The following is a 26,623-nucleotide window of genomic DNA, read 5'->3' on the forward strand; positions in this document are numbered from 1 at the left end:
AGCCACAGAACCACGAGAGCCAGAACGATTGGAAAAGGCCATGAAGATCAACTCCAACGGCACCACGTCCCACCGTGCCCATTAACCATGTCTCACATCTCCATGGTTCTGAACACCACCAGGGACTCCAGCACTGCCCTGGACAGCAGGGACTGCCAGCTGCAGCGATAGATGGGAAGAAGCCAATGTCCTTGTTGTCTTGGTCTCCTTCTCCCCCAGTCACTTCATCCCTCCTTCTCCACTTGTTCTCAGTCTTTGCAGCGTGGCAGCCCCCAGTTTGCTGACCCACCAGCGTGCATTGCCAGAGCAACAGTGACCGAGGCCCTTCCCTCTCCTTCCATACAGCTCTGTCAAAGCATTGCTGGGAAGGAGGTGCTACACACATCACACAGTGCCTGCCTCCACGGGAGGGGAGAAATGGGGCTGCTGGTGGCAGCTGGAGCTCTTCACATGGGATTCTATCATTGTCCCTAAGGGCCATGTATGTGAGTACATGGAATGTGAAAGTGGAATGAAGAACTTAATGACAGTTCTGTAACAGTCACCAAAAAGAAGCAGTTAGCAGCGAAGGGTGGGAAGCTGCTCAGTGGTACCCAGTGCTGTGCAGATGCTGGGGATGTGGATGGGGTGGTTCCCCACCTCCGTCTATGAGAGCAAAGGAGATAGTGGTCTGTGCACAGATAGCTCCTCCCGATTTCTGACAGCTCCCATTCCCCCTCCCACTTCAATGATTGTCCTTATTGTCTTTCACTGGTTGAGGTGTTCGACCATTGCTCCCAAAGCAGATGATGCCATGGCCAAAACATGTTCCTTGTGCCCTGGGAGTGCCTTCTGGTTCCTGAGTGTGCATCTGAGCAGGCAGGTGTGGTCATGCTGCCTGCAAAGAATGCACTGTCTTTGAATCCATTTATGACAAACAAAAACTAGGTGGCAGGAGTGTCCTTGGGGGCACTGTGGTCTCTGTGAGCCCTTGAGGTGGCTGCTGAGCCCTGGAAGATCTGCCAGGCTCTGTGCATGGCCTTACAGGTGCTGCCCCGAGTGGTGGAATCTTCATGCAATATCCGTCTGCTTTCTCTTAGCACATTATGCTTTAAACAAGTGGAGCAGATTTGGTCAGGTCTCTAGTGAACCTGTTTTAGGATCTGTAGCAATAATGTAAAAGCTCTGGAGTCACCTTAGTGTCAAAGCTTTGCTGCAGAGAATTCACACAAATTGAAGGAGGAAAATGATGCAGATCACTGGGCCACCAAAGGAAGGGCAGTGCAGGGAGCACCCAGCGCTTCTCCCTGTTTCTCCCAAGTTTTTTTGGCACTTCCAACCCTGGATAAAAGAGTTGACACAGTTGGAGGGAGGAGGGAAGGAAGGACTTTTCCTTAAGTCTGTTGAGCTCAGATACTGCTGCTGCAGCCAGCAGGTGCCTGGCCCAGATGTGTCCCATTTTCCTTGAAGGCCCACAGCACAGTGTGCTGGGAGCTGCAGGCTGAACCACAGGGACTCACCTTCCATGTCACCTCTGGTGGGGCTCCAGAGAAGTGCGGTCAGAGGACGCCGCTGTGGGGCTGTGTGGGTACTGTCCCCCTTCCAGAGCAGGGGGCTCTGTGTGTCACAGCACTGCAGCTGCTCCCTTCCTCTTCTGGAGCACTGGGAGCTCCCATTGCTCTGTTCCTGCAGTGCTGTGATGGGAAGAAAGCACTTCGGGCTGTGGTAGGTGGGGGCAGCTGTGGGATGTGGTGCCACTCCAAGGACACAGTGCCACTGTAGGACCCGGTGTTACTGCTGGACCCAGTGCGGGCCACTCCTGGGCACGGGGGCAGGAGCTGCCCATGCTGTCACCTTTCTGTGCGTGCAGTTTCCCCTCCGTAAAATCTCACTTACAGGCCACGTAGCCCTTCTGAGTGAATGACATCAGCCTTCCAGAGCGTTACCATTGCAATGCGCTCTGTGTGCAGTGGGATCGCACAGGCACTCACACAGTGCTGTTATCCCTGCAGCACTGGGAGCTGGAGAGTGGCTGGGGCTGCTCGCTGGAGACATAAACAAGGGGGAGAAATGCATGGGCAGGGCTGAAACACCATCACAAGTCATTGGCAGAGGCAGGGATGGGCTCTGCTAACTCTGTGCTTGTATTTGTTTGTAGGATATTCTGCCAGTGTTAATAACAAAAGAATTGGTTTCATTTCCACGTTTCAGCTGTGGAAAATGCGTGGCTGTGTTGCTGCAATCAGGGCAGCCCTGCAGGTCTGCGCGGGCAGCGTCCCCAGGGCTGCCTTTCTGCGGGGCTGTCACCTTCTGTAGCCATCAAGTGGATAAAGAATTTTTGTCATGCTGCTTCGTGAATGAGCTCTGTGCTCTGAAGAAGCATAAGAATGAGCTCTGGAGTGAGCATCATCACGGGGCGAGCGATGGTGGTGGGAGCCTTAAAAACTGGAATGTGCCTTCACCCTGTGCTTCCTTCCTCCCCTCAGCTCTGGGAGGACGCAGTGTGGTTTCTGTTGGCCGTGGGGTTATTTTCTGACTGCTGCTAAAGCACTGGGGATCGTAGGGAGCTGCCGGCCCTCTGCTTTAGCATCATTCAAACCCTCGCGTTCAGAGACCGCGCTGATATCTTGGTGTTCTTTTTTCTTCTTCATCTTTTTTTAACTACGAAGGAAATTTACATGAAAATAGAATCATTGTTTCTGAAGAGTTCCATCTGCTCCCACTGCTTATTCCGCTTATTCTGTAGCTGAAGTCATAATCCTCTGGTTGTGAAATTTCCCACTGAAGAGGTTTGAGGCTCAGTGCGGTTTCAGCGCAACATTTCAGAACAGGGGAAATACAGACACTGCACCTAAGAAGGAAAAAAGAAAAGCAAAGCCCTGCGGGGACATCAGAGCTCCATGCCTACATGACCGTCTGTGGCTGTTGCACTGTAGCTCTGTGAATATGGCGCAGCAGTGGGACAGGAGCGTGTTGTGCTGGTGTGCTGGGCTTGGGACGGGGAGGGTTCCCTCACCAGCAGAGTTTGGGCTGCATGCACAGGGCAATGCAGTATGTGTGCAGCCACGTGCTGACCTCCTGCCTGCCCAGGTGTGTGTGCAGGGTCAGCTCGGTTCGTGAGCCCCTCAGCACAGAGCATGGGCAGCTGGGCTCCTTCCCTGCAGCCTCTGCAGCCCCAGCAGTGTTTGCCCTGAGACTGCATTGGAATTACAGCCTGAAAATGAGATGGAACCTTTGTGTCATTTTGTCCTCCTGCTCCTGGGTTTGTGCATTCTGTGGCTGTGTGTAACACCATGTGCGTGAGTGTGTTGAATGCATTCTTACAGTGGCAGCGATAGGAAATGGAGCCTCTGTGTGCTGCAGTTCTGCCTGTCCTGCTAGGACCTCTGTCGCTATGCAGAAATACTGCAGGAAAGTGGGTCAGGGCACGGGGCTGCCGGGAGCCCCCTGCCAGCGTGTGCTGCGGGAGAACGCTGACCTCGTTTTGCACCGCTGTGTGCTGCAGCATGTGCGGTGAAAAGCAGCACATCCATGTAGACGGAGCTGTGCTGGAGTTGGTAACATAACATGGGGTGCTGCTGTGGGAAATGATGGCTATCCAGCATTTTACAAATCTCAGAGTTGTTATTTTCTCTGTTAATTTCCCCACAGCATCCTGAGAACTCACAGCACCCACAGCACCTGAGCACCCCCAGCACCTTGCAGCACTCACAGCACCTCTCAGCCATGGGCTGCTGCCCCCCAGCTTTGTCTGCAGCCAGAGTGGAACCTTTTCGTTCCCCAACTCTGTGTACAAGTCAGATTTATGATTTACCTCTGTATGGACAAAGGACGGCTGCTATCAACAGATCTGCATACTTTGCATACAGTTGTGCTTTGTAAGCTCCACAGGAAATACACGTAGCTAAACAAAGTCAGATCTGTGGGCAGCTTCCTCCTGCTGCTCTCTGGCCGTGCAGTGCTCTGCTGTGCCCAGGGCTGGGTCACACCACTTGTACCACGCTGTGTTCTGTGGGCACAGAGTGCTTCTGGGCCCAGAGCACAAGGGAACGCTGCAGGCCCATGCAGACACTGCTCCAATCAATGGAAGAGCATCATCACTCCTACAGGAAAAAAAAACAACTCTGTAAAAGTTTATTCTCAGCTTTGGTATCTCCATTTTTCTCTATCACATATCTGGCCATAGGCATTCAGAGGCATTCTAATGTGTGTGCCTTGCTGCTGTGCTGGTCAGGCTTTGCTCTGTGTTGTGCAGCCATGAGCTGTGAGCGTTGCACTCTGCATGGTGGTGCTGGGGCTGCTCTGCCCTCGAGCTGCAGCCTGGCTGTGGACCTGAACTGCAGCCGCCTGCACACCACGCTCCAAACAAAGGTGCGGTGCCATTGGGTTTGTTTTATTTTTTTATCTTAAAATTAATTGTGCTTTTTCTTTCTGTGTGCAGAAACATTGCAGCACACACGCATGACCCACGTTCCAATTCTGCACAGCTTCATCTCAGCTATAAACAAGACCAGAAATTACACATAGCGTTGTGATTTAATTTTCTCTGACATATTGAGTCTATGTTTTAGCCTACAGAACTCCACAGCTGTGCCCTAATTCTCCTTTCCTTGTGATCTCAACATCGCTGCCTTTTAAGGCATTGCTATTCTTGGATCTCAGCAGGACACCATGTTACACTGTCACCGTAAACTCGGTTGTAGTGCATCACATGGAGTTGCCTCACCCTGCACTCACAAATGAAACATGCAAGAAGGTGTTTTTAGCAATTTAGTCATTGCATGATGCAGGTCGGAGCTCTTTGTGTTCTGCATAATGGTATATACCAAACAGCGGGTGCAGAGATTCTTCTGTGATTGCTGTCCAAGGGTGCAAGGAAAATGTTAATATTTTGTTACAAATAATGTGCAGCTGGATTTTGGCAATGTGTCTGAGATGGCAGCGCTCACAGGAAAAGATTTCCTGCTGTAAATAGCAGGGTCAGCACCCCGTGGCTGTCTGTGCTGCTTGGCTAAGCGGCCTTCGAGGCTGCAGAGCCGCGCCGTGCTGGAGCAGCGCTGCCGGGCTGTAGCTGTGCTGCTGCCATCTCAGCTCTGCCATGCAGTGTGGCACAGTGTGCTGCCTTTGGGGTAGGAGCTTGCCAGCTGTGCGTGTGACTGTCCTGGCACACGGTGTCCCACCGCCACGTGCTCAGGTAGGAGAATGTGGCAGTGAGGCACCATATCCTGTGAACAGCTCTGATTTTTGTAGGTGTGTACGGTCATCAGGGCAGCCCGAGCGGCCCCACACCTTGTGCTGGCACTGTGCCTGTGCTGGGCACTGTGAGGCGCTTTGCCTCGGCTGCCAGGTAGATAACAACATGAAGGCAGTTTTGTTCTGTTTTAACTTAAAAAAATAAAGAGTCACCTTACCTTAAACAACCTGGAAATAAATTTGGACATTTAATGCAGTTGGAATTCCAGTTATTTAACTCTGAAGGTGCTGGAGTTGGCACGCTGGTCCCAGACCCACCACACACCAGGTCCTGGTCCTGGCCATGGGCACAGAGTCCCTTTGTGCTTGGGTTCTGTGGGCAGGAGTGCTGGGCAGAGAAAGGGGGAGGTGGGGAAGCAGTCTCTGTGTTCAGGGCTCTTCCTGGTTTGAGGCAGCTGCAGTGGCCACTCAGGGCCCATTTTTTTTGGAAGGGTTTGCGGAGAACAGAAGAATGTTGGGATTTCAAACTCTTGATTTCTTTGATGGCTTTGGAGCACTGTGCTATTTGTTGTGCTTCCTCCTGAGCTTGCACTGCTGCCGTGTGCTGCTCTCATCTTTTCCCTGTCTGCTCAAGTTCTTTAGCAGCAGTTTATTTCTTATTCTGTGTAAGTGTGTGTACAAGCTGATCACGTTTCCCAGCTCCTCCTGCTTTCCTCCTTATTTGTGAAATTGAGGGGCATTCCTCAGGGCACAGAGAGCCCCATTTTTCCCTCAGCTACCTGGTTTTGTTCAGCAGTTTCTTGACTACAGGAATCTCACACCACAAACGTGCTGCAGTTCATGGACTCAGCACAGTTGCAGCTGGTTGTAGTTCTTACCAAATGCAGAAGCCGTCCTCCTTGAGTGCATCATCTTATTACCATAGATTTAAATATTGGATTTACAAAATGTTGCAGCCCAGTGCTCCAGTGGTATCGCATAGGACGCATCACAATAGATACGGAGTTTAAATAGCTCTGATACAGACAGAGGTCAGAAAAGGCAAGATAGCAGCGAAAGAGGCTATGTCAAAAAGTAATTAGAGCAGGACAAATGGATTGTGCAGGCATGTCGAAGGCTGTTATTTCTGTAGGCAGTGAGTAGGAAAGGTGTTAATGTAATGTGACAGATCTGGAGCAAAAATGAGGGTGCAGGGAAAACAAATAGGAGCTGACCAATGGAATGGTTTAGATTATGAGGTTTGCTTTAACATAATTTGATTACACATGAAAGAAACGTTCAGTGTAGTTTCTTTGAAAATCTAATTGTCTTAAAGACGGCGTATTTGGTTCAGCCCTTCCAACCAAAGCAGCGCGGCTCTGCAGCAGCGCCGAGACACAGCAGTGAGCATCTGAATGGCACATCCTGTGCTGCTCACAAACGGAGCGGGATGGAAGGCTCTTTTTGCTGATGTTAGTCTACTAACGTTGGTTTCTCTTTGCAGCCACATACATCTTAATTTGGGGCCTCGTTCTGTTCGGGGTGGGTGCATCTGGGTCCCGGGGGCTGCTGGTACTGATCGTGTGAAAACTGAGAGTCTGCTTTGTTGGGAGGGAAAGAAATGGGAGCAGAATTAGCAGAAGGGAGGCGGGGAGCTCGCTGCTGTTTTCCCAGGCCCTGGCTCTCGCATGACGCAGAAGTGAGAGTGCTGTCAGGAGGAGGCAGGGGGCAGCAGTGCAGAAGGGCCCTGCATTTCCAGGCTGCTCCAAAGGCCTGAGCAGAACAGAAACGTGAAGTGATGGAGGCACCTTTCTTAAGAAGCAGCAGATAAGACTTTGGACTGGGTGTTTAATACAGGAGTAGACCATACATGTTCAACCCGCTACTTTTATGTTTTTGTTGCCCTCTTTTAATTTTTAAGACTACAAACGCCACAACGACAACATTTAATTTGAAAGATGAAAACTGTGTGAAAATGTAGGAGGTGGCATCCTGCTGCAAGGATGCTGCGTGGATGCTGTGGGATCCTATGAGTGCTGCTGGTGCTGTGGGATGCTGCTGGATGCTGTGGGATGCAGCCGTGCTGCGGGTGCTGCCCTCTCCTGTCCAGCTGCCTCCCTGCAGCTCCCCCAGCTCAGGCTGTGGCTGCAGCCCGGGGCTGGCAGCAGGGCTGTGTCCCTCGGGTGCTCGCCGGCAGAAGGAGCCCTGCCTCACCGCAGGGCTCAGGAACTCTTTAATGCTGCACGTTTTTAAAAGCAGCTGTGAAATCCCAAGGATTACAAATTGTCGCATTTTCTCTCTTTCAGTGGAACACATATTTAGCTTTGTTTGTCAGCAGCACGTGCAGCTCAGGCCTTGGTGCTCGTGCTTATGTCACACCTCCCCCATAGGATCCCCTCCTCGGTACCCGTGTGGCCCTGTTGGTGCGTGCAGCTCCAATGCTGTATGCTCCTGGTGCTCTGCAGCAGCCAGCGAGCAGCTACACTCAGGGTGATGCAGTACTGCACCTGCAGCGTTAGGTTGGAAGCAGTTCCCCCCTTACTTTTGCTGTCTGAAAGTTTGAGGGGATGCTCTCTCACTGCTTTTTGCCCTGGGGATACCAGGATACAGGTGCTGCCCAGCTGCTGAGCCGGCTGCTTGCAAGTACAACAGTACTGCCTGTTGGAGTAGCAAATTGCTGGCTTGTTGCAGAGCACCAGCATCTCAGCGTAGGACGAGGCTGACCTGTGCACAGAGGAGCTCCTCCTGCTCAGGGTTAGAAAGGAGCTTGATTGCCTGCTCATAGAGACGTAAAGCTTTCCCTCTGTAATTCTCTTTTCTTGTACTTGCCCACTAAAGCAGTAAAGTCATATACTTCTCCTTCCTGCCCTCCCATTTGTTTTCCTTTCTCCCCCCTGAGGAGTCCTTAACCTCCCCCTCTCCTGCAGTTATGCAGAGGCAGTGTCCACTCTTTGTCAGCCATTGAGCAAGGAGTGATGAAACTTCTTGCAATCTGCTGTATGAGCCAGTGTGGAAATGCAGTGCCCGTGCAAGTGCTTATAATCACTCCTTGCAGTTCCTACCGTAGCTTCTGAACAATTCCCTTTTCAAGGATAGGGCTCATTTGGCCACTCACGGCTCTCCTTGCAAGCAGCTGGTGGGAGCCCGCATCTCTGGGGAGAGCAGCGAATGCATCTGTGAGAAAAAGCCCACTGCAGCACTCTGTGCTTTTGCAGGAAACCTTTTAAAGCCTTGCATAACTCTTTGGCGTATTTTCCTTCTACTACCAGCGATCTGCTGATTTCTGAGTGGTTTGCATGATGCCACAGTTCATTGTACAGAAATTGCAACAGCACACAGCTTCATTCCTGCCTCCACTTGCAGGCCAGTGGCCGTGCTGGTATTGGGCTGAGTCAGAGCAGCAGTCTGCATGCAGGCATGCCGGCAGGCTTTGACTTGTGCATCTCTTCCCACAGTTCTTTGTGGCTTTAGGAATTGCTCCCTGTGACTTTCACACCCGTGTAGTGTTACATTAAGTACAGACCTTTCTGATGGGCTTTGTGCAGAATATCGGGACTAAGAATGGGGGATGGAGCAGATGCTGCTGGCGGTGGATGTGCCTCTCTGTTTCCGCCCCAGCCCTGTGCAGGATGCCCCGGGTATCTCCGTGCTCTCCTATTGCTTCCTTTGCCCACCCCTCGTGGCCATAATGTCAGGACAATAAATCAGTTGCAGGCGGTGCTGTCGCTCCGGAGTCGTTGGCAACGTTTTTGTGTTGCAAACTGTTGGTATTCTGAAATTCGAGCTGTCAGTTGCAGTAGTGTCATGGCTCTGTGCTTTTGTTGCTTGTTTGTTTGGGTTTGGGAATGGGCTGATTCAGGGCAACGCGAGAAACAGCCACAGGATTTTTTACCCAAGTAGCTCTAAGGCTGCTTGGTTCAGACAATAGAATGAATCCTTCTTGTCTTTTCCTGCCCTGTGCCCCATTCACAGCTCAGCTTCTCATCTTATAGAACAGTTCCAGATTTTTGCAATTATTTTCTGCTCTGAAGGATTTATTATGGACATGAGTAAACTGTGACGTGACTTTGGAGCAATTTGGAGGACATGGGCTGTCTGGCCAATTACCCTTTTCCCAGCACCAGGCATTGTCTGTACTTGCAGCTTTGCATCAGGATTTCTGCCATACTGCAGTTTGAGCTGCACCAGCAGCAGTACGAGCAGCTCTGTGCTGTCCTGCTGTTGGATGTCAGAGCTCTGCTCAGTTCTGCAGTGTTCCCAGTGCAGCTCTCTGCATTCTGCTTACTCGTCTCCGAGGGGGATCAGGAGCAGAGCGAGGTGCTCATATAGGATAAAGAATGTGGAGATTTTGGAGCAGGGATGATTGTGAGCAGCTGTGTAAACAGCACGGCCAGGGGCCAGGCTTACCTTGGCCGTGCACCGGGGGTGCGGATAACAGGCTCCTCACACCAACCCTGCTTTGGTAACCTCCACAGCGAGAAAGGAGAGGTCAAAGCAGAGAGCATGTCAAGGACCAGCGCAGCAGATCTGCAGATTTACAGCGGCAGCACAGCAAGGCCCTCGGTAGGGCTGGTTCAGAGCCTCGCTGCCACCTCTGCACCTGCTGTTTGCTGGGGGCACCGTGTGGGGTGGGCACGGGCAGGACCCAGCGGAGGGACCCAGCCACACCCAGGGCAGAACATGGGCTGTGCTGCACCAGAGGCTGTTGGCAATGCTGGATGTCACCAGAAAGCAATAAAATTTCAGGCTCCAGAGTGAGTGAAATATGACCTCTTTTGTTGCCTCTGTGACTTGTTTGCTTTACGTCGGCCATTTCTCAGCATGGCTGAGCCCTGCAGCCCTCAGAACAGGAGCAGGCCATGGCTATAGAGCTCAGTCAGTGGAGGCGAGCGGAGTTGGGCATTACGGGAGCCCGTTTGGCCGCTCTTAAATGTCTCAGCGCGGTGAGCAGCACCGGGCACGGAGCAGCACCGGGCACGGAGCAGCACCGGGCACGGAGCAGCACCGGGCACGGAGCAGCACTGGGCACGGAGCAGTACCAGACACGGAGCACGGCGGGGCGCTCATTTCTGAGCTCTGAGCACGGCCCGGTGTTGCAGTGACCTCTCAGCATCGCCACGTGCATCCCCTGCCCCGCGCGTCCCGCTCGCGCTGTATTTCCGCTCGTAGCGGTGCCGGTGCGCGGCCGTGCCCGTTCGCTCGGAGCGCCGTTCCGCAGCGGTGCGTGACCCGATAGCGGTGACCGGCGCTGTGGATCTCGAGGCCTGAAGCCCGGGGCCTCGGTGAAAGCGAAACGCGTGCACGGCGAATGGCGCTGAGGGCCCCTGCGGGGCCGGCGCTGCCCGCGCCCGTCGGCTCGTGCTCCGCCGGTGCTGCTGGCTCCGGGCACGGCCGCGGGATCCCGGGGCAGCCGCCGCGCTTCGGCCAACGCGGGAACAAAGCCGGGGCTCCGCGCCCGGCCTCAGCCCGCAGCCCCGGACCCCCCACCCCGCAGCGCTGCCCCCGCCCGGTCCAGGCCCGCTCTGCCCGGGGGCCGCCCCCGGCCCGGCAGGCAGCGGAGGAGGCCGAGCCCCGCCAGGCCCCGCGCTGGGGGCCGCCCGCAGAGCCCCGCGGTGACATCACGGCTCGTTAGCATAGGGTCGGCCCGCGGGCGGCGGGCGATGGCCGAGGCGGGCAGCCCGGCCGCGCCGCTGGCCCCGCTGCGCTGCGCCCCGGCCATGAGGCGGCCCCGCTAGGACCGGGGGGATGAAGCGGGACTCGACCTGCATGGAAGGTGAGGCGGGGCCGGAACGGACCGAGCGGGGCCGCCTCGCCCGGCGCCTTTGTTCGGGGCCGCGCTGCCCGCGCTCCTCCGGCTGCGAGCTGCGGGTCTGGAGCGGGCGGTGGGAGCGGGGTGCGGGGAGCAGAGTGCGGGCTGAGGGCTGAGGGCGGCCCGGCGCCGCGCCGTGCTTTGTTGTGCTCCCGCTGCTCGGTGCCGGCGCTCGGAGCTGTGCGCTCTGCACGGCGCGGCGTGCCATTAAAACAGAACCGCTCGTTCTGTGTCTTGATTTGTTTGTGTTTGAAACTTCCTAATCCGTTGGACCATCTGGAAGAGCTTTTTTTAGTACTGTTAATTACGGATGGTACCGGGGTCATGCGGGCTCCCGATAAGGCAGCTCCATCCCCCGGGGACCAGCGCTACTTCGAAGATACTTCACGGCTTCCCCCCCCCCCCCCGCAATTGGTGGCGGTGGCAAAGCCCCGCTAAATGCGCTTCGGATTCAGGGCAGAAATACTTGGGGTGAAACGCGTTGTTTCCTCCCGGTCCGAGCTCCCTTGTGCCGGCCCTGCCTCCCCGCCGCTCCCGACCGGCCTTTCTTGACCCGAGATTTCTGCTGCGCATCGCTCTGTGCTGGACTGGGTAGCGCAGCGAAGTCGTCGTCGGAAGGGAAGCTGTAATGTTACTGCTTCGTAATTTATCGATTTTTTAAAAAAGCTCTCAATCCGATGTAAATGAGAAGCGTGTGGCCGTGCTGCAGCAGCAGCGTTCTGGTGTTTTTAAGTGGGATTACGGAAAGTTGATGCTGAGGAAGCGGAGCTCCGCGCTGATGTGCGCTCTGTGCGCGGAGCTCCCCCCGCAGCAGCTGCACGCTGCCATTCCCCGCGCCGGGGCAGTTTGGTGAAATGGGCTTTTGTTCCCGGGGCTTTGTGCTGCCGGCCGAGCTGAGCTGAGCCGAGCTGAGCTGAGCCGAGCTGAGCTGAGCCGTGCCGAGCCGTGCTCGTTGCCACAGGCTGCAATCCCGTAGCACCGTATGGTGCTGGTGTTGGCCCTTCGGCTGGGCTGTGTGTCCCTGCAGAGTCATGGGGTTCCCCTGGCTTCTTGATGGGGGATTTCTTTTGGCTGAACCCTTTTGCAGGAACAAAATCTATACGGAATGCTTCTGTGTGCGCTGGTTGCAATAGCAGGTGAGGCAGCACACGGAGGTGCACTGACCGAGCACTCTGTGCATCCTTAGCATGACATCTTTTTAGACTAAGAAGAATGAGGCAGCAGGCTGCCTCTTTTTCCCCTCTTCTCTTTCCTGAGGCTGTCTGTGTGCATTAACCTTTCCTGTGGTTGGTGTCAGCTCACCAGGGGATGCCCAGGCACCGGTGGCTCAGTTGCCATTTTTCTTGAAAGGAAAAGAAAGTGAAAGAAATAGCCGGGTAAGAGAAAGGGGAAAATGGATCTCAGCATGTCTGCTGGTGTTTGAGGCATCATCGGAGCGGAGAGGCAAGTGAGGTTCGAGTGGGATTTAACACGTGTGAGCTGCCCTCGCTGTGCCCCTGGCAGCTGGTGTGGAGCAGCTTGGGAGCTCAGCATGCTGTGCAGTGCTGCGAGCCCAGAGCTCCAGGGAGGGTGAGTCAGGAAGCAGAGGAACGAGATGTGGTGGTGAAGATGTTCAAACTGTCAATAAATTGCAGTGCTGAGTGTCATCTGTCATCTTCTTCTCAAGGGAACATTTTCTTTCCTTGAAAGCGTGTTCAGTTGCACAAGCTGGAACTTCTGGAAGCTGCAGCTCCATCATCCCTTTCCAACAAAAAATCCCAATAATGGGATGCCCAGTGGGGGTTTTACATCTTCTTGCCTTGGATGCGGAGGTGTCGATGTTGCAAAGCTCTGGTGCTGCAGGCAGCTCTATGGCCACATGCACACAGGCTCTGTTTATTGGCAGAGCTCTCAGGGCAGCTGAAGCTGTTGTGCTTTTGAGCTGCGAAGCCTTTCTGCAGCCCTGGGACTGCTGGCATCTGTTCCCCCGGCACGAGTGGTGCTGCCAGCCTGTCCCAGAGCTGCGAGCAATGAGGGATGCTTGCTCAGATCTGAACGCGAGTTCAGCACTTTATTTGTTCCGTATTTCCCTGCTCATCTGTGTGCTGTAATGCTTTCTGTGTACTTGCGTTTTCTCTGCCCATGTACAAACGTGCTCATAAAGCTGAGTGCTGTGTGCTTCAGTAGGAATCTAAGGTATTTCCTCTTGAAATTTGGTTATTTTTGTTGTTGCTGTTTTAAACGTTATCAAGAGTCCTCGTTTCATTGAAGGAAGAAGTAAGTATTTTAACAAGCAAGTGCATGGCGTCTCCCGTTTGCCTTGCAGAACAGACAAGCAGGGGTCCCTCATGCTGCCTGTGTGACTCCTGTGTAACATCATCATATTCTTGTAGAATTTACATTGTATTAAAACGTGGTATGAAACCTACCGTGACCTCTGAAAACAATACGGCCTTTAATGTGGCTTTGGGGAGGGGTTGCTGAGGGAGTCGCCATAAAAATCTTCAGGGTTCAAGATGAGGTTGAGATTTTTGTGAGTGCTTTTGTCGTGGCAGCAACTGTTTGATTTAGTGGCCCCTGTGACAATAGGTGGTGAGAACAAAGCCAGAATATCCCGTGTATGAGCCCGTTATGTGTGAGACCCATCAGGAGAGCTGAAAGGAGGGATGTTTCCAGATAAACCACATGCAAACCATTTGGAAGAGCTCATTATCAGCGGCTTTGGTTCTTATTGAGTATTGTCACGTGTGGTTGTTAAAACCAGAGAATTAGTGGGAGGGGGGACGGCTTCTTTGCTTCAAGCAATTGTACCTAAAGTGTCCCCGTGAAGTTTCAAGGTGAAGGGAGCAGAGGGCACCCCAGTGCAAGGCTGCTTTAATCCACCTGTGCTTTACAAGCTGTCTAAGGCTCAGCCCTGGCCATCCCAGTGCTGGCTCACAGGAGGATCTTGCAGTAAGCAGCGTGAAAAATAGCAAAGGTGAGGAGCTGGCAGAGCCGTGGGTTGCAGTCGTGTTGTTGTGGACCTGACCGCAGCTCTGCAGGATTTGCTTAAACCGATGGAACTCTCAGGCAGTGATTTTCATCCAGCACTTTGGTTGGAGTAGCAGCTCATGGGGAACGTGGGCTCCTCTTTCTCTGCTCCCAGGTTTGTTTCTTTGTTTGTGGTGTGTGCTGCTGTTCTGTGGTGAATTTTAATCTGGAAACATCCCAGAGTGGAATTTCTGCAGCTCGAGGTTCCAGCAGCAGTGGAGCTGCTCACACCACTGCCATGTTAAGTGGGGAAATGGGCGCTGCAAGGGAAGGCTCTGGTTCCTGGCTGCTTTCATCAGCCGTGCTTCCTACGTTCACTTGGTGACAGCCCTATTCTTCCCACAACAAAAAGCTGTGCCTGGAAATGAGCCCTCATTTAAACCCCCACCGTTGGCCTGCAGCCCATGTGATGGCAGCGTGCAGTTGCAGTGCTGTGTGGTGTGTGAGGCTGCTGCAGGCCCAGTTCATGGCGCTGGGAGTGAAAGGGGTGAGGAGCAGAGCTGGGGCTGCACCAAGTGCTGCAGGAAGGTCTGCTCAGCCCCTGCTCAGCCCCCTCAGCTACTAGAGCTGGAGATGATGCAGTTCCCAGCTGTGGGTGTGCTGGGGCCTCCAGCGAGATACCCAGCCATCCCCCCCTGCTGGGAGCCTCACGGCCGGTCCAGCTGCTCCTGGGGCACATACCTGAGCTGGTCAGTCCTGTAGAACTGGCAGTGCTGTGGAGCAGCAATGATTCCATGAAGGCTTCTCCGGTTAAAGTCTGTGTTTCCTTTGCTCAGGCCTTTATTTGAAGTTTCTAGAACAATTGCAGTGAAATTTATGAGTCTTAAGAAATGGCTGCCAACTGGTTATGGTTACTACTGGGTTTGAGCTGCAGAGAAAGGCATGGGTGAGAGCAGCAGCTGGCTTAGATTTTGGGTTGGCTCATGGAGCTGAAAACTGGATTTGTTCCCGACCCTAATGGGCTTGGCTCATTCATTGCTATTGAACTCAGGTGTTCTGTGGTAATAAGGAGCTACCCAGAGGTAGCTTCCCCAGGCATTGCTTCATGCTCCCCATTTCCCTGCTGATTCGAGCTGTTGCTATTATGGGGGCGTCTGGATCAGTTTCTGTTATGTGATTTGAACCCTAAGTAGCAAATGAGCAATTCCATACATCAGGCCCCTGATGGATGTACGCCCTTCTCTGCCTTCTAAGCAGTTTGCTGTGTTGTTGAAGGGCTGAGGGTGGAGCTGGGTCACAGCACCCGGCCCTGGGAGCTGTGGGCAGCCATTGCCACCTCCTGGCACCTGTGGAAGCTGCGAGCAGCTGTGCAAGGCAGCATGCAGTTGTCACAGCTGCTGCTGCTGCAGAAGGCTGCTGGTGCAGTTTGCTGTCATCATTTTAATGCGGTTAACTTTGTACATGAAGCGGGATTTACATGTCCTTCAAGATAGTGAGCCTACATCTAGGTTAACAAAGTCAGTTGCTTTTCCTTTTCCATTTGACATCCACGTCTATGAAGATTACTGCGTGCTCACAGATGTTCCTGCTGAGCTGTGCATCATCCCTCCTCTGTCTCAGAGGGGGTGTTACGGTCTTGAGATACTGAATATAACATGACAGCTCCTCTTGCTGGGGGTCATACAATTTACATTTTTTGTCATCCAGAGGCCTTCCAAAGGTTTAGAAAAGGAATAGTAAAATCAAGTCATGGCAGCTTAACCTCGTTACCATTTCTGTAATACCAGTCGGGCTGTGGGTGTGTGTGTTGTACAGCGAGGTCTTTGTGGAGGTGGCCATGTCTCTGTGTTCCCCTCCCTGTCTCACATCTCGGTGCCACCTTCCCATGTGCAGTGCAGCATCCCTCTGGTGTCTGCCAGGCATTCTGTGCTTTCAGTGCAGGGACCTGCTGTGCAATCTGTAACCCAAGAAGCACCCAGTTTTCCAAACCGCTTTACATTTCTGATAAATCATGACTAAGAAAGAGGAGCATTTACAGAGGCTGTCTGTGAGATGAAGTTGGGGTTGTACTGTTCTTCCTTCTTGTCACTTATTGAGAATGAGGTGGTTTAGCTGTGGAGCCCTGTGTGCTCCTGTGCCCAGCAGTAGGGTTGGCTGGTGTTTGGGCTGCTGGGAGAGAGGATCCAGCATGAGAACATGTGAAATGTGCTGTTTTGGGAAGGTTTTGGTGCGTGGCCACAAGGTCATCTCCAGTCCCACCGGAAAAGGTAAATGTCTTTGGTGAAGTTGTTTTGTTGACCACAGATCCCTTTCTCTTCTCTTCCAGATGACCGGGTTGATCAGCGAACCTGCCTGATCTGCGGGGACAGAGCTACGGGTCTGCACTATGGCATCATCTCCTGCGAGGGCTGCAAGGGGTTCTTCAAAAGGAGCATTTGCAACAAGCGGGTTTACAGATGCAGCCGAGACAAGAACTGTGTCATGTCTCGCAAGCAGCGCAACAGATGCCAGTACTGCCGGCTGCTCAAATGCCTCCAGATGGGGATGAACAGGAAAGGTAAAGGAACGTGAGCTTGGCAGTGGTGGAGTCTTGGGTGTGGAACAAAAGTTGGAGCTGATCTCAGACAGAACCACCCTTTCTCCCTTTACCTTTTCGGCCTAAATAAGCAAAAACTAAAATTTCATTTGCCTAAATAAGCAACAATAAAGTTGTAAATTAAGCAACAATTAATTAGTAAATCTTGGCCTATCTCAGATTTATTGGCTTGCCTTTGTCCCACCCCTGCTCCTAAGGCAGTTAGAGTTCCAGCTCCTCCCAGCTCAGAGTCACACAGGTGGGAGCGTATCTTGTCATCAGAACTTTATAAATGGGAATATTTTATTGTAAAATGTCTAACACTGCTGGTGCTGTGAGATCCCTTGTGCAGGACCAGCTGCAGGCTCCCAGGGGCTCTGGCAGCAGTTCTGAAGCTGTCCCGGTCTTTGCTGCATGCCCCCATCCTGTGGAGCAGCCCTTATGCTCTCCCACAGGCGTCCAGTGCTGCTGTCTGTCCTGGCAGCAGGAGCAGAGCTGCACAGCACGAGGCAGCGCTGCCATCTCCCGGCCAGCAGGTCCCTCGTCCTGCAGCTGTGCCTTGGTGGGGATGGAACAAAGCTGTTTGTGGGTGGTTATTTAGGACTCTACGCATGCACTTCAGGGTTGCTGTGTGCAGCGGGGTTTGTGAGCTGCACCTAAATGTTTACAGAGTTCACATGGTAGAAATCTCCCAAACACACAGTGCTGTTGGTGTGGAAGGGACAGGGCTCAGCAGCGTCCTGTGGTGAGTCCCATACTGCCTCCTGGGGACAGGCTGCCAGTATGAGAAAATGATTGCATGATCAAGTTGCTTCATAATCAAGTTACTTCATAATTAGATCTCCATTTTTGAATTCAGATAAGCCATAGAGCTTAATGTTTGAAAGGAACTTGCTTTGAGGAGAGTTTGGCTGCCCTGCCTGGCAGAAGGAAGACAGCCCTCCTGGACAATGTGTGTTGTGAACCAGTCAGCCCTCTGGAGGCGTTTTGATGGTCTACCAGCAAACCCAAACACCTTTTTGCAGCTTACACAGCTAGCAAGGCTTCCAAAACTTGCACTTAGGCAAAACATCTTGAACACACTGTAATCTGGGAGACAGAGGAGTTCAGAGATGGAGCTGTAAACAGCAGGGCACAGAGTTAGTCAACAAAGGCTGAGTTGGGTGTTTATCTTCACTGATATCCAAATAAAATATCTCAGCAGATAGAAAGTATTGTCAGCATCTCCAGGTATGGTACAGGAAATTCCTGCTATAGGAATTTTCCCTTAGATTTTCTCTAGTTTTCTGCTTCTGGAGACACCCCCCCCCCCCCAATCCCTGTGCACTGTACAACAGTGACAGCGACAAGGTCACGGTGCAGCTGGGAGAGCCTGCTGCCAAGTCTGCCCAGGCGCTGGGAAACAGCCTGGACCCTGATAAACATGGGGATGGGGACCAGGTGGAGAGGAGACAACACAGATTCTGCTTCTGCGGGGTTGCTGTGGTGGGAGGAGGGCTCCAGCAGCACCTCTGTAATCCGGCTTCACTGCAGCTTTCTGGAATTTGATTAGAGAGTCTTATGGATGCAGCTGCAGTATGGAGAAACCAGGCTGCTCTTCTCAAAGGAAACTGCCCATCTCAGTGTAGTAACTCGAATTTTAAATGGATAGTTTGCATGCAGCCAGCTTGGTGTTTGCTTCAGGAGAGCTGACCCTCTGGAACAGCAGCAGTGTGAGCCAGCTGCTGTGAGGTGCTTTATCTCTGTGTTGTCTACAGCATCAGTGGAGTCTGTGCGGGTGCAGCCAGGCCTGTAAAGCTCACAGGCTGAGTGGAGTGGAGTTAGATATTCTGCTTTTCACATTATGTTTTTTAGTATTGAATTATTCCAGGAGGAGCAGTAGGGTTGCTTTCCATTTGCCATCCTTCAAATTAACATAGAATTGTCATAAAGGACTGATCATTCCTTCCTTCCCTGTTGCTCAAGAATCTCACTAAATTCTCCAAGTAATGTTTGTTGCCACAGAAATATGTTGCTGTTGGGGTGAGGATCACTGTGCTCCAGTGCACTTTAAGTAGAATTGATCTTTTAAGACATAAAAATCGCTTTATAATAATACATGTCTATTTTTGAAACACCAAATAGCGCTGTTCCTTACCAAGATTTGGTTGTCTTCTTTCAGCAATCAGAGAGGATGGCATGCCAGGAGGAAGAAACAAAAGTATTGGACCTGTCCAGGTGAGTGTGTGCAGAAATTTCTCCAGGTTCTCTTTTGTTCTTGTTCTGCTGACCTTGGCACTCATTTCTGCAGCAGCCAGGTTTCTCCCCACTGTGGCTGGGGAAAGGCAGGCAGCTGGCCATTCTGGGGTGGGGAAGGTGAGTAATTTCTGCAGGAGGTGCCGTTTCCAAGTGCTTTGCTTGCCATTACTCCTGGTTCTGACTCCTGGGAGCCAGTCACGAGCAACACACCCTGGGGTGGAGAAAGAGGCATTGAGCACCTTTGGGAGCACACGAGGGCAGTGCTGCTTTGGCAAAGCCCCCCAGATATATCCCTGCCTCCTGCTAGCACAGCAGGGATTTACCACCCTGTCTGCTGCAGGTGTGTGCCACAGACAGTAGGTTTGTAAGTAAAGTTTGACTCTGCTGTTTGTGGTAGAGGATGCATTGCAGCCCTGGGCATCATGGTGGGTGCCTACGTGGGCAGCCTGGGATCCCTGCACTGCTGCTCATACTGTTGGAGCTGCCTGTCCTTCCTGAGCAGCGCAGGGACCTCAATCCCTCCAAAGCTCCCAGTAAATCTTGCAGGCTCTGCACTGCAATTTCTTAAGTTGTTGCAAGAGGGGCTCCCAGTAAATGTCTTGCTGATTGATGATACAGCTTGTCTGGAGATGTCTTGTAAAGCACGAGGTAATTCAGTACAGCAGCCTGTACTGCGTGCGTGAGGAATGACGGCCGTTTCCAGCTGGCTTCTGGAGGAGCAGTCTTTAAAAAGTTTACTGTTGATTTTAATAAAACAGAAAGAACACCAGAAGCACTTTCTGTGACAACGTACCTATGAAAGCACTACTCACTATGGTGCAAAATGAAAATCATGAAAAGCCAGGCAGCCAGGAAGTACAGATCCTCCCTCACCTGCCAAGAAGAAGGCAAGAATTCCTGCAGCTCCACTGGTTGCCAGTAGTGGAAGGGAGCCAGCTCAAGTCATAATAAAAATCATGTAGCAGTTTCTACTGTTTGCAGACATCGTATTTATAGTGTTAGTTACTGATTCTTGAAGTCCATACGGGTCTATCAAGGAAGAACAGACTTTTATTTCTGGCCAAGCAATGACTCAGTTTTTAATGCCTCTCTGCAAAATGCACCTTGAGTAGAAGAGCAGCCTCTGCTTGTCAGAGCGTGCCCTGGCCCTATGAGCTCTGCGTGGTTGGTCACTGATGAACTATAAGTCATGCTGTGAGGTGCTTTAATTATTGCACTCTTCAGATGTACCTGGTAAGCCTAGTGTGGTTATCTGACAGTTCTCCAGGGCTGGAATTAACTGTTTGAACAATATAAGGTGCTTGAAAATGATGATCAGAGTTCACTGCCCTTTCTTGCATGGTGTCAGGGTGTGGTCTCCCCACGCTGTGACAGCCTTGCTAAGAGCTAATACAAAGAATTAAAAAAAATAAAAGCTCAGAACGTTGATGTTGCATATTCCTCACAACTGATGCAACTCTTCCCCAGGAGCGTATGCAGCTCCTTGAAGCGTGGTGCCATGCTCAGCATTGTGTGATGCTCTCAATGGACTGGCTGCAACTGCTGCGTGGTTTTGTGCTCGTTGACAGTGGCTGATTTACAGCTCATTGCTGTGTGTGTTTGACATAATCCTTTCGTGTGTCCATTCCTCACCGCTCTGTTATTGACACTTGAATTGTGCTGCTGGAGCTGAAGGTCACCACCATCAGCTGTAAATAGAATTTTTCATATGTGTTGTTAAATGTAAAGGGAGAACATGGTGTTTCTAGGACCAGGGAAGTGTTTCTGCAAGGGCAGGCCAGCTCCAGCCTTGCTCATTGCGGCGGTTGTTTGCATATGGAAGCTCTGCCTTGTTTTCTGTTCAATGGAAGTAGCAGCTTGGCACTAACTGTAATGATCTCATTTCTGAAAGATATCGGAGGAGGAGATTGAAAGAATTATGTCCGGACAAGAATTTGAGGGAGAGGCAAACATGTCATGGAGCAACAATGGAGACAGCGACCACAGTTCCCCTGGAAATGGAGTTTCTGAGAGCAACCAGCCTTCACCTGTGTCTACTCCATCTTCAAGGTGGGAATTAACTCTGGAGGAGTTTCGTCTCGTAATAATTCTGTCTGTTTCCCTGAGTGATGCTTGGGGTCAGTGTAGGAGAAGCTCACTGGGAGTACCTCTGTGTGAACAGCATGTACTGCACATCCTTATATCTCTAAGTGCACTTTTAGAAAGACAGCAACTGGGTTGGGAAATACTGAATGGAGAGGTGAAGAGCTCGTGGTGGATTAAAAATAAAAAGGCAGCGTTGAGTTAAAATGCTGCTAACTGAACTAGAGCTCTTAATTTGTATTGGCTTTATTTTTTTTCCCTGCATACTATGGAGAATTGATTAGCTTTCACCCCTCATTCTGTATAAGCTCTTTAGCTTCATTGCACTCAGATTTTGAAAATAAATGAATTCCATTTAGGTTACTAATTGGTGGTGTTGTATTGTGAGTTACTATTAGTGCTGACCTGATTCAGCGTTGGACACCGCAAGGATCTCAGGCTTGCAGCCCATCTGCTTTCAGTTGCACTGTAAGCTAGGAAGTATTTGCATTCCCTGCCTATATGAACTATTAAATTTACAGTCATAAATTCTGTCCCTTTAAGAAAGCATGTGTGGCAGTGCTCGCTGCAGTCGGGTGTCTGCTCAGAATGGCAGCTCAGCAGCTGCTCCCAGCACTTTACTCAGAAGAACTGGCCGGAGCTGTGCTCAGCGCGAAGCCTCTGATCTGCACGCTCAGTTATTTCCAGTGTAGGATTGAAACACAAAGGGGTTTTTCATTCTTTCATTCATATTTTTGTTTTCTGTTTTAACCCACATTGCTGTAGGTGGATTTTTATCATTTTAATGAATCGTGTGGAATTTTTTTTTAGTATATTAAAAAGCTTTTTGTTTTCCAGTAGGTCCGTGGAGCTGAACGGATTTGCTGCACTCAGGGATCAATATATTGGGACGCCAGTGTCCACGCACTATCAGTACCTCCCGCACCTTTTTAGCTATTCTGCTCACTCGGCTCTGGTGCCCCCCCAGGCGCGCAGCCTGGACCCCCAGTCACACAGCCTGATCAACCAGCTGGTGTCAGCGGAGGACCTGGAGCCACTCGGCACGCCGATGCTCATTGAAGACGGGTGAGTGCCGAGTGGGAACAGCCCTGAGCTCCAACGAGGGGTGCTTTTGGTACAGGTAGCATGGGGAGCTGCTGCACCACCTTGCAGGCAGCAACCCAGAGCCTGTCCTGTGGCAGAGCTGTGTCTGTGGCCGGGACTTTGCAGAGTAGTTTGGACTGTATGTACCAGGCTGAGGCTGTGCGGCACTGGAGTTCAGTGGTTCCAGCCCTGCGGTTGCACTAGCCATGCTCAAGGGCTGGTGACAAGCACCATGGCTGGGAGAGCACACGGGACTGGAGTAAAGTGGCGTCAGCTTGCAGGAGCCGCTTCCCCTGTGCCCAGGAGCCTGCAGAGGTGCTGCCCGGGGTGAGCCCCAGCTGCAGAGGTTCTCATCTGGCCCCAGCAGGCGCTGGCAATCGCTGCTGCCGCCGCCAGGTGACACTCTGGGCACCAGCATGCCGGGCGCTCGCACACCAGTTCTGGTGACATTTTTCTTGCTTTTCAAGTGCCTTGTCAGATTGTGTCATTCTGTGTTTTTAATTATTTTTATGCCTTCATATTAACTGTGCCTGCAGGTATAAAGTGACTCAGGCAGAGCTGTTTGCATTGTTGTGTCGTCTGGCGGATGAATTGCTGTTCAGGCAGATTGCTTGGATCAAGAAGCTGCCGTTCTTTTGTGAACTCTCAATCAAGGACTATACCTGCCTGCTCAGCTCCACCTGGCAGGAGCTGATCCTGCTTTCCTCGCTGACTGTTTACAGCAAACAGATCTTTGGTGACCTCGCAGACGTCACCTCCAAATACTCGCCCTCTGATGATGAGCTGCACAGGTGAGGTCCTGTGGGAGTTCTGTGCTGACAGTGTGTGCTTGAGGCTTCATGTGCGGCAGGCGGTGGCTGGTTGGTGCTGAATGAAAGCTTCCTTTCTCAGAGAGGTGTAGGATGTTTCCTTTCCTTTTGGTCAAGCAGCTGGAGTAAATGGCCTGTGATTTCAGTCTGTGGTTTCTGTTGAGGCTGACAATTTTTTGTCTAATCTCTGTGGCTGTTCTGTGTTTCTCAATGCATGGCAGATTTCTTTCTAATTTTACCTGAATTTTCTCTGCATCCTTCTTTTAGGATCTTTCTATGTTTTTAAAATCCATTTTTTTATTCTTATTTTTTCCATAAAAGTTGTAGAAATCAAACTGCAAGTGAGGGAGAAAAAATGCAGCGTGGATGTAAGTCCATTTCTAGCCTTTGTTTTCAAGCTAACAATGGCACTAACAGTCAGAGAGGCTTCTGACTGCCTGAGCAAATAGCTGGTCAGAGTCTTCCAGCTGTTGGAAGAGAAAACAGATACCGGTCACATCATCTTGAAGGTGGCTTTCCTATAGCAATGCTGTCTCCCTTCAGCACAACCCTACAAACCACCTTTATTGTGGGGAGAATGAAACACATTAATCTGACACTTTGGGTAACCCTGAGATACAGAAGGTCTTATTGAAAAATTGTTTGGGCAATGGAAAGATTGTTCACAAAGCTGGTTGTCTTTATTATCAAAGTGTTTGTTATGAATTGCTATTTCATTGTTTTGATTTCATAAATGTATGATGTTGCAACGTAGCTGTTGTTTTTCCATAGTCTGTGCTATCTGATGCTCTGAGTAACCTGCCTGTCATTTATCATTGTGGCCAGGGTGATGGGTTTTCATGCTTCTTTTTCTTTTTCCTTCTTTCTATGGTCTCGGTGCCAGCCAGATCCTTTTGGCAGCAGTCACGATCTTACAATGTCATGGAGAAATAGGTGGGATTTATCCAGGCTGCTGCCCACCTCTGCTTTAACATTTGCTCTGCTGGGGCTCTGCCTGTGTTAAACTTAGCAATGTTGCAGGAGTAATCGGGGGATCTATGTGCTTAGTAAGGAGAGATTTAAAATACATCTGTACTCGCAGGTCATCGTAGCACCAAGCAGTTCCTTGAGGTTCCTTTGTGCATCCCCCTTCACTCCCTGGGGACCAACTTGCCAAGGGCCACAGGGGAGGTGAGGGCTGGCCGCAGGTGCCTGGTTTCCCGGGGCAGGTCCCTGCTCCGCACGCTCAGCCTGGCTGTTGCCATTCATCCTGTGCCTGGTGCTGCTCCTGGGGGAGCAGCGTGGGTCAGAGGGAAGCACAATAACACTTGTTCCTATATTCATCCTTCCTTTTGTTTGCGCTGTCCTGGTCAGAGCCTCGAAAGAGAAGAGTGTGTTTCATTTGGGGTTTGTGATAAATACGAGCGAGAGGTAAGAAAACAGGACAAAGGAGGAGCCCTCCCCCTTCAGAAACGGGTGATTCAAAGCCGGTAGCCTCAAAAGTCCTTCAGAGGAGATCTGTGCACATGGGGTGAAAATAGGCATTCTTAGGAGTGGAATGCTGCTGTGGTCTCTTCTGATTTAGCTTTTCAAGTATCGCTAATTGTCATTAAGGAAAATAGGAAAATGTGCGCCAAAAGCCATTTGCGGGAAGCTGCACAGATGAGGGCTGAGTCTCTGTTGTCTTTGTGGCAGCTTATCCATAGTGAAACTGTCTGCGTGTGGCAGGGGGACGTACACTCCTGACAAGCTGTTTCCTTCAGATTTGTGAGGGAACTCATGAAGAGAAATTTCTGCCTTGAGGGCTTTCTTGAAGGGCTTCCGTTTCCTTGGAGAACTCCAGTGCTGATTAGTGGTTATTGCAAAATGAAGTTTGGTCTTGCAGCCAGCTGAAAACAATTGCTCAGAGCCACGCTGGTCCAACTCGTTGGGGTTATTTTGGTATTTAGCAAAATGACAGGAGCAATTCTGATGCTTCGGTAGGTGACAGTGAACTCATTGGATGAGCTTCTGTGTCTTACTCCGCTCTAACAGCAGGCTGAGCGTTCTCCTGGGCTGCTGGATCAAACGTTTTCTTTTATTGTGCTGTTTTCTGTAGGTGAATATGAAATGAATGGATTCCTGACCTCCCCCAGCACTCTTCTGATAGCGCTTCTCTTCCCCCTCTTTCCAGCTGATCCTGATAACCCATAGCCAGGAACTCGCCTGGTGTAAACTGCAAGGAAAGGTGTGTGGAGGAGTCGGTCCTCGGGAAGAAATAGGGCTGTGAAAAACAGAACAGCTTTGTTTGAAAGGGGGAGGAAAGTATGCACAGAAAACTAAGACAGTTCAACTGCAGGAATGAGAGAAGGGCTCTCCTGGATTTATGAAGTGATGAGTGGCTGGTAAAAATATGCATGCTCTAAAAACAATTAAACTCCACAGACAACTGAGTGGTCTTTGTGCTCATTAACTTCTTGAGCTTTGCAATCTTGCACCTGCAAGATTTTTAATGTCAACTTGAGAGCAAGAAAACTTGTACAACTTTAGATTAGCCGACAAGGCTTTCATCACTTACAATATTACTTTCCTGAAGAACTGACCTGAAGTTCAGATAGCTTGTTTTTGCTTCTCTGAGGCCAACCTCCACCGTGCATTTTACAAATAACTTGGAAGTAAACAAACATACATGCCAAAATAAGGCGTTATTCAGTGAGAAGAGTTCTATTTTCGTTCTATTCAGAGCTGACTTTCTGGCTGTGCTCTTATTCTTTGTGCGGTACAATGGCAGAGCGCAGCTGAAGCTTGCCGAAACACTTCTGTCCCACTTCTGAGGATTTATGCAATACACGGTTTCTTTGAAACCAGTGATGTTGTGGTGAGAGGCACTCAGCAGAGGCCGGTACTGGCCATTTGCACACGTGGGCAGTGCCTGCAGGCACCAGAGCTGCTCAGCACTCTGCGGCTCTATGCTGCTCCTGCCCTGCAGCGCGGGGGCTGGGTTCTGTGCCTTCAGGTCTGCATCGAGCCATTTCCCAGGGTGGAGGGGCTGTGTCCCTCTGCATGGAGCTGCCCTTTGTCACCTGTTGGTTCTTGGCTTCTCTTGACCAGGGTGGGAGCTCAGGGAGAAGCCTGCAGCTTGTTTTCTACAGACTTCCCGTGCCTGAGGCTGATGGTTTTTGTGGAAACGTCTCATCCGCCTCCTGTTTATGGAACTTGTTGGATGTTTATAGTCGTGTGTATAGCACTGGGCTCCCCCACAGGACTGTATCTCCTCACCTGCTTGCTTTGAGCCCGTGCTGCCATGTGACAAGTAGCCCATCTCTGTGTGCTGTGCTGACAAACAGCAGGGTGGCTGTGCAGGGAACTGGGAGCTCGGAGTGCAAGCATCATGCATTCAGAAGCAAATACACCTTGTACAGAGGGAGAACTCCTCAGGACTGGCGTCAGTGGTGGTGCAGGTCCCAGCAGCAGGCCCATGACAGCCCTCACTGGTGGCAGTGCTGCTGCCATGGAGTCTCGGGGTGTGTGTAGAAGGCACAATGACTCCTGCATGGCCTGTTTTTGGGGGAGCTTCAGAAGGAAATAGAACACCTTACTAAGGCTGCAGGATTAACCTCAGACATTGTGTCTGCAACCTGGAATTCCACCCACATTAACCTTGGTTGTTTGTGTTTTGGTGCATATTTGTATTTCCAAGGAGTGTCGCAGCCTTACTGCAGTGTCTCACCTCAAAGAAGCTCTCGGCTGAGGAAGATGAGCCAACCATAACAGGCAGTCAGTATGATTGTGTGGAAGTTTGAAATCTGTCGTTTACTCATGGGAATTTTAGGGAGGTGATGGGTGGTCCTCACCTGTCCATTAGATAATAGAGGAGCGTTGCTGTGCGTGGGTCAATGTGATTCTCTGATGTTAATTCAAATGGCATTACACAGATAGAAGAAATTGTAGGCAATTCTGGTATTGGAA

General features: G+C 51.3%; 1 protein-coding gene across 7 annotated transcripts in view; it reads left to right on the forward strand.

Moving 5' to 3' along the window:
* The window catches only part of NR6A1 (nuclear receptor subfamily 6 group A member 1), a 67,934-nt gene that overhangs the window by 36,998 nt on the left and 4,313 nt on the right, over positions 1 to 26,623 (forward strand). For 3 of the 7 annotated variants that reach the window (XM_015879491.3, XM_085521049.1, XM_085521051.1), the window contains 5 exons: positions 16,236 to 16,466; positions 18,646 to 18,701; positions 20,614 to 20,771; positions 21,642 to 21,869; positions 22,424 to 22,678. In XM_015879491.3, the coding sequence (XP_015734977.1) occupies positions 16,236 to 16,466; positions 18,646 to 18,701; positions 20,614 to 20,771; positions 21,642 to 21,869; positions 22,424 to 22,678 (928 nt within the window). Of the gene's footprint in view, positions 1 to 10,752; positions 10,925 to 16,235; positions 16,467 to 18,645; positions 18,702 to 20,613; positions 20,772 to 21,641; positions 21,870 to 22,423; positions 22,679 to 26,623 lie in introns of those variants that run through there. The other 4 variants (XM_015879492.3, XM_085521052.1, XM_015879494.3 and 1 more) reach the window with 3 other exon arrangements.

The sequence above is a fragment of the Coturnix japonica genome, chromosome 21 (genome assembly GCF_054131305.1).
Source record: "Coturnix japonica strain WE chromosome 21, WE-NBRP24, whole genome shotgun sequence".
NCBI lineage: Eukaryota > Metazoa > Chordata > Aves > Galliformes > Phasianidae > Coturnix > Coturnix japonica.